The 7,402-nt window shown below is 42.2% G+C and overlaps 1 protein-coding gene across 1 annotated transcript in view; it reads left to right on the top strand.

Annotated features, from left to right (window-relative positions):
• galntl6 (polypeptide N-acetylgalactosaminyltransferase like 6) overlaps positions 1–7,402 on the top strand; it is a 159,125-nt gene that overhangs the window by 52,294 nt on the left and 99,429 nt on the right. Inside the window, exon 5 of the mRNA XM_042084156.1 lies at positions 5,480–5,646. Coding sequence (XP_041940090.1) covers positions 5,480–5,646 — 167 coding nt within the window. The remainder of the gene's footprint in view (positions 1–5,479; positions 5,647–7,402) is intronic.

Here is a 7,402-nt window from a genome sequence, read left to right as displayed (position 1 = left end):
ACATGTGATATATGCTAATTAAGTCATTTTTTCCATAAAAGGATGTAACTTGGTACACAGTTTGGAGCTCTGAACATTTTCAGATATAAATCCATTATCAAAAACCCTTAAAGTCGCCAAGGTAACCAGGGCCGTATACAGTTTTGAAAATACCGAGGTCCAAAAACCAAGGATAACTGATGCACTAATGGACATTAAGTAGAGAGGGTGAAGGGAATAGGGGGTTGGCTATGGCCTCCAGACTTCTTACAGGAACATACTGTAAAAAGAACCAATTTTGACCTCATGCTAAGTTCTGATTGTTAGAAGACAGAAGGCTGAGATGGTTGGACAATGTGGGAGTCAGAAAAAGTGTTTTGAATAGCAGACATTGAAAAGAAGTTGCTGCAATAGTCTTTGACTATTATTATTGAGTTTTTTTTTTTTCAATGAATTTCTGTCAACGATTTCCAGGACACTTTGATCCGTCACCCACCTGCCACACCGCCCCCCCCCCCCCCAAAAAAAAAAAAAAAAAAAAAATGAGGTAGGCCGGACACAGTTTTCTGTGAATATCTCAAGAACTGTAGGGCCTACAGTAGGATGACCAACTTTTTTGTATGTTGGTCTCAAGGGGTCATGTCAACCCATCCCATATCCACTCATTTGAGCACGCCAAGGCGTAATCACAGATATCTTTGGCTGACATGTTCAAACTACACAAAATTTGAAGAGCAGGATCATTATGACACCCTCTGAATGCATGCCAAGTTTTGTGGAATTCCGTTCATTGAGGGCCATATCAGTTACACACACACACGCATGCGCACACACACACACACACACACACACACACACACACATGCACATACTGTACACGCACACACACACACACACACGTGTGACAAATAAATCCCTGTTAACCCTCTGTAGGTCGGCTCAACCATTTGGTAGAGCACAATTTGACCCATCCTATTCTGTTAAAAATCAAACTGACTGTAATCTATCTCATGCAGCCATTTCTACAACTCAGTTGCTATTAAGCACCAAAAAATTCCATTCATTTCAATTCATTCCACTACAATAGCGATCAATAGGCTACTCATGTAAAGAAGCAATAAATATATCAAAGAAAAACGTCTGAGTTTCTAAAGTCATCTAATGGCCTCCTTACACCAAACAACTTTGACAAGATTTGGGAAAGATTCTTGAAAGATTGTAGTCTTTTAACTAATGCCCCCCATTCAAGCTTTACTCAAAAGACGAATCTTCCAAATGTTGTCAAAGTTGTTTGGTGTAAGGATTTTTTTGAAAGTTTTTTTGAAAGTTTTTTTTTTTATCGGTTAGGCCTTGCGTCTGGTATGGTTTGCTGGGAGAGTCGGACCCAAACGCAGGGCAAGGCAAGGCACAGCAAACTCGGAATACTCAGGAATCTTTACTTTGAAAATAAGTGATAAGCAAAACTGCATGAACAACATGAACATCAGCAACAGCAAAGACCGACAAAGACTAAGGGAAGACAGAGGGCTTAAATACACAATGGAATGAGACACAGGTGAAGACACTGAAACAATGGTTGTATATATTTAAGTAAATAATTTCATCAGTATCAAAAGTTAGAAATATATGTTTTAAATGTACTTTTGTGTCAGTTGAACTTGTGTCTGGAGTTTTAAGTTTCGACGATAAGTCGAGAGACGAGTATGAATGAACAGGTATGATAAGGGATTAGATTCCAAAAATAATTCAGTGGAAATGCATGGATTCCAGTTGCTGCTAAGGTATAAAACCCACACACCGACCTGTCAACCTATGACTATAGCATGTTAATTTCTCCAGTGTAACTTGCTCTATACCAGACCTAATGCAAAACGTAAAAACATTTCCACATATATAAATACCCTGAAAATGAATGTTATTAGTTTTAGGGTTGAATTGAAAACTCATCTCATGCAACTGATTTTGAAATGTTTTTGTCTTTTCTTTGCAAATGAATTTGAAGCCTCTGCACCGTCACAGTGCCATCGACTGGCCTGGCATATGCACTACAGTGCTTTCTGTTGGTTTCACCTCTTCGTGTGGATGCAAGTTTCTTTTTTTTACCGGTGTTATTAAAGGTGTGAAAGTGATAAGAAAAAATATTATTACATTTAAAACGTGCTGATTTTGTGCACATTTTTATTATGTTGGTGGTTTATTACGTTGGTGGGAAGTTATTACATTGGTAGGTGTTATACAGTTGCCCTAATAATTAGTTGTGAACTATTTCTCTTTTTGTTGTCTTTATCTCTATCATTATACAACTTTTTCAGCATTTTGTCGCCACCATTTTTTTGTGTTGCTGGTATCAAATTCAAAATGAACGTATATTTTCCATGAAATAGTCAAATTTGTCACTTTTAACATTTGATATGTTGTCTATGTCCTTTTTGAAGCTAAATATGGGTTTATGAGATTATCACATTCTGTTTTTATTTTCATTTTAAACAACGTCCCACCTTTTTCTGATTTGAGGTTGTACAGTTGTGTTGACGTGAGACCGTGTGTGTGTGTGTGTGTGTGTGTGTTGGTTAATGTGTGAGTTAGTGAGTTTGTTACTGTGTTTGTTTGGTGTTGTATGCAGGAATATATCACACTGTTTTCCACACATGAGTAAAAGGTGACAGATGAATCGATTTTGTGCACTGTAGTTGGTCCAAACTGGAAGCGCTCTAAATCCCTCCAGACTATGTGACAGTGGGTGATGGTGCAGTGCCATAATCAAGTGATGGCGCGTGCCGTACACTGTTTATTTACCGCCCCATAAATGCCTCCAGCTTGCCGTGCGTGCGATCTGTTACACCGTTTCAGAGGCGGCAGCAGCGCCTGAATCATCTGCTCAGTGGGAACTGCCTCCGCAGTAATGAAGCTCGTTTCCCAGCGAAGGCTGTGCACGGTGGAGGCTGAGCGCTGTTTTGTTCGTGCCACATGTCTACTGCCTGATGAGGACGGGGAAAATGAGGAAGGAAACTGTGGGGTCAACATTTGTTTGTTGTGTCTAGGAATTGTAGCCCAATGAATGTAGGGATTACAATACAATATTTTTTATTTTTTTTGAGTTGGGGTTGGGGTTGAGTTGGGGTTTTTTTTTTAAGGTGTAGAAGTCCATTTTTCAGAACAGGGAGAGGCTACTCATGAGGCATGTGTGGATGATCAACCAAATCCAAATCTGTGTTAAATAAGCAAACATCACTGCTAGCTATGCACTAGTGAGAACAGGGCATTGATTTATAGACACTTATAGAGCTGGATTCCAGGAGAAATGAAATGATAGAAATGTTGGCATACAGGTTATGTAGCTTGTTAGGATTATTATGTTCTATGCATTCACCTGTAGGTGGCATTAATTATATAGTAACTTAACAGTACACTGTAGCCTCGTTTTGGTGTTTATTTGGTGCTTTACTTTGCTGTTTGCATCTTTTAATTAAAAACCAATAGGTCGCGACCGCAAAAGGGGTGCTATCTCTATAGGTAGATATGAACAATGTATGACTTATGGCCTGAAAAAAGTTTTTTTTTCACTTTAATCCCTGAAATCAACTAGTTTCTATTCAGTGTAAATTTGTCCATGAAGCAGGACATTCAGGGGCGTGTAAATTTGTCCATGAAGCAGGACATTCCTTCGCAATCGTTCTCGTATAAACGATTGCGAAGGAAGACGACAAAATATTTTATCATAAGTGCCTTTCGTTTACACGGCGACCCCGCCATCGGGGCTTGAAGACGCAAAAATCTGAAGACTCCTTCCAGAGTGTAGAGTTTTGAAGACGATCCGGGTTGCGTCTCCGTCTAAACGGCTAAACCAAAGATCCTTGATTACCTCTCTGGCTAAACTGTCAGATTAGAATGTCTGCGCGTGACGTACCGGGGTTCTATCACACCACCACCCAGCGGTCTGGAATGCATATCCAATCGAATATCACACACTCTTGCGTCTTCATATAAACAAAGATTTTCCCCTGAGAATGCTCGTCTAAACGCGAATAAAAAAGATGAGACGCCACTTCTGCGTCTTCTCTTTTCATCGTCACCGTATAAACGTAGCCTCATTCACGTTACTACCGTGACAAATCTTTGCGTTGCCACTGCACTGCTGTCATGTTCATGTTGGCATGTTCAAACACTTGTAAATAGTAATTATTTGAGGTTTAATCTTACCTTTAATATTATTTATTCTATCCGAATGGGTGCGATGTAGGTATTAAATTTCATCTGAAGTGGTATTAAAAAGGTCATAAAAAGCCTTAAATTTAGGTCTGACAATTCTGGGGGTACCCTGCAGTAAGGACATGTGGCACTAGCTCGCCATTTCTATGCAAATTGATGGGCCTTTTCTCCCAAGTGGTATTTCATAATGTGGTATTATCTGACAGGGCAGGAAACGTAGCTCTCTAGGTAGCATACCCTGGCATGCATCCAGCACAAGTGCATGTGTAACACCAGACCAGCGCCACGTTGCTGACACCATTTATTTATTAATTTACCCCCCCCCCCCCCCCCAAAAAAAAAAATGTCGATAAAGGGCAGGCCTCCTTGAGAGTGATCGCTCTACGGGGACCTATAAAGGAGCGGCTTGTCAGGTTTCGTCACTGTGTGAATTAGAACGACCAGTGTGAACTATAAAAAAAAAAAACTGAGGGAAAAAAACACGAGGGTCTCACACCAATCACAGCTTTGTTGAGTTGCAATTAACATGCAGATTTCCCAATGGTTTATTAGGCAGCCGGGACAAAGGCAGCTCTTTAACTGATGATTTACGAGAGCGGTTAGGCTGGCTAGGCGCTCAGCGTGTGTGTGCGTTTTCAAGCAGACAGGGCTGCCTCACGCTTGCTTCTGTAATCCAGTATCTCTCAAGCGCGTGCAATCACAGTAGAACACAGGCCCATCACAGACAGTGATTTGCTGCTTCTGTCATCATCTGTGTTTCTGCAGGTGATGAACATATATATATATGTGTGTGTGTGTGTGTGTGTGTGTGTGTGTGTGTGTGTGTGTGTGTGTCAGGATGATTGCCAAATATTTATCTGGAGCAGATCAACAGTGGATAAGCATTCCAAGGACGAGAAGCTGAAATATTCGGCTTTCACCTTGATTTGTTGAATAGCTTACTGAAATGGCCAAATCCACATTGTACAAATGTGTTTCTCCTTCGCTGTGCTGGGTAATGCGCTGTAAAATCTAAAACCACTTAGCAGGAATGAGTCCTATCCTCCCACCACTGGGGGTGGGATGGGCTGCCACTGTATGTAGAGTGATATGCTGTGAATTCTCTAGGCCTCCATCCTCAGCTTGATTTTCACCACTGGCATGTAGACACAACCCACAAGAAGAAAATGAAATGGTGGTAAATTCACTCTCTCTATCTCTCTCTCTCCCTCTCTCTCTCCCTCTCTCTCACTTTCTCTGTTTGCGTCTCTCTGCCTGTCTTCATCTCTCTCCCTCTGTCTCTGTCATTCAGCTGCAGACAGAAGCTCTATCTGGAGAACCTGCCCAACACCAGCATCATAATCCCCTTTCACAACGAGGGCTGGTCGTCTCTGCTGCGCACCATCCACAGCGTGGTCAACCGCACCCCAGACCACCTCATCGCCGAGATCATCCTGGTGGACGACTTCAGCGACAGGGGTGAGCGCGCTGGCCTTTTCCCCTCTTCCCTTGCTCTACTCTACGCCGTTCTCCCTTTGTCTTCAGGCCTATTCAGACTGGCCGGTGCGGTCTTGCGGCTGTTGTGAGAGCCTCTCAGCACAGCAGGACAAGGTTTATCTCAGGCGGTCATCGCTGGGTTGGCCTCGGCTTTTGTTCACTGTCTGTGTTTCAGGCTTTCAGCCCCAGGGAGGCAGTGGGGCTTTGTCAATCATAGAAGATACATTCACCCATCCATACACACACACACACACACACACACACACACACCACACACACACACACACACACACACACACACACACACACAAGCACGTACGCTCACACATACACAATATTAGAGTTCCCATTATCCCTACTTTTGTCCAGTCTCTCTCTCTCTCACACTCACACTCACTGACACTCACACTCACACACAGACACACAGACACACACTCACACACAGACACACACACACACACACACACACACACACACACACACACACACACACACACACACACACACACACACACACACAGAGAGAGACTTCCCACTTGGGAACTTGTAGCTTTTTATATGGGTAAAGTGTGTATGGTGATACACTATGCATATCGGATGGCAACAAGGGACAACATAAAAATGCATCTACAGTTTATACAATCTAGATGTACTATAGCATGTGTGGTGATCCAAATATCCAGTCCCCACCTGAGAGGGTTTAAATAGCTTTCGGTGAGAAGTCAGAGGTTGTATTCTGGTAAACGCTGAATATACAGTGGTCATGAGCAGGATGGGCAATGGCCGTAAGGCTTTCCCTTTGGGTCACTCTCCGCTACCCTCTGCCAGGTTTGCGTGAGCAGTTGGACTGCATTCAGCACCATCGAGCTGCTGCTGTTCATAATTTGTTTCTCATTACACAAACACACTCCTCTCCCATGGACAACTCACCAAATGAAGCTCTGTGTGGGTCTGGCGGACAAATGCAGCAGCCAAATTTTTGGTCCAGGCTCAAAGGATTATCCCACTTTCAAAAAACACCCTCCATCAACATACAAGTAAGCCAAGTGACAGTTGATATGCCGATCAAAGATGGATACCTCTACCATATGGCAGAATGCCGTTTCCCATGTATCTTCTTCAAGGGCCATAGCAATGGGCCCATTTTAACTGGTGTTTCAGGGTCTATTTATATTGGAGAGTCCAGATGTTTTCATACAACAGTAGTTTTCTACGTCAATCAATCAAACTACCACTTTTTCTATGACCCTCTAAGAATGAATGTGCAAAAGTCAGGAAACTGAAACTGAAACTGCAACAGACAGAATATAGGTTTAGTGACTTGCAGACTGTCTTTACTTAACATGCCATATTGTAGATGCATGGTGCAATAATATTGTGCCTAAAATGGGCACTAATGTGCACTACATCAGTCCTACAGAGTCTTTTTTCCTTCTCAAAATATGACTGATACATCTGCCATTGAGTTAAAAAAGAAACCAACGTCATCTAAGGCTTTTAGTGTGTCTGAAATGGCAGCACTTGTATGGCAACACATTACCTCCATTTCCTCAAGGACAGTAAAGGCTGGGTATTGAACAGCTAAACAATCACCCCAAATAGAGAATAATTTCCACACATCCTTCAAACCTGGAGCACAAGGATGATGATACCAGTGAAAGAGGTCCTCTCTTTTGTTCATCAGACATGTTCCTGCATAACTTTTCTTTTCCACCAGAGAGAAAATCAATAACGAGCT

This window comes from Alosa sapidissima, chromosome 1, assembly GCF_018492685.1.
Source record: "Alosa sapidissima isolate fAloSap1 chromosome 1, fAloSap1.pri, whole genome shotgun sequence".
In the NCBI taxonomy this organism is placed as follows: Eukaryota; Metazoa; Chordata; class Actinopteri; order Clupeiformes; family Clupeidae; genus Alosa; species Alosa sapidissima.
The sequence above is the reverse complement of the archived record's forward strand: the minus strand, read 5'-3'. Positions and strand labels throughout refer to the sequence as shown.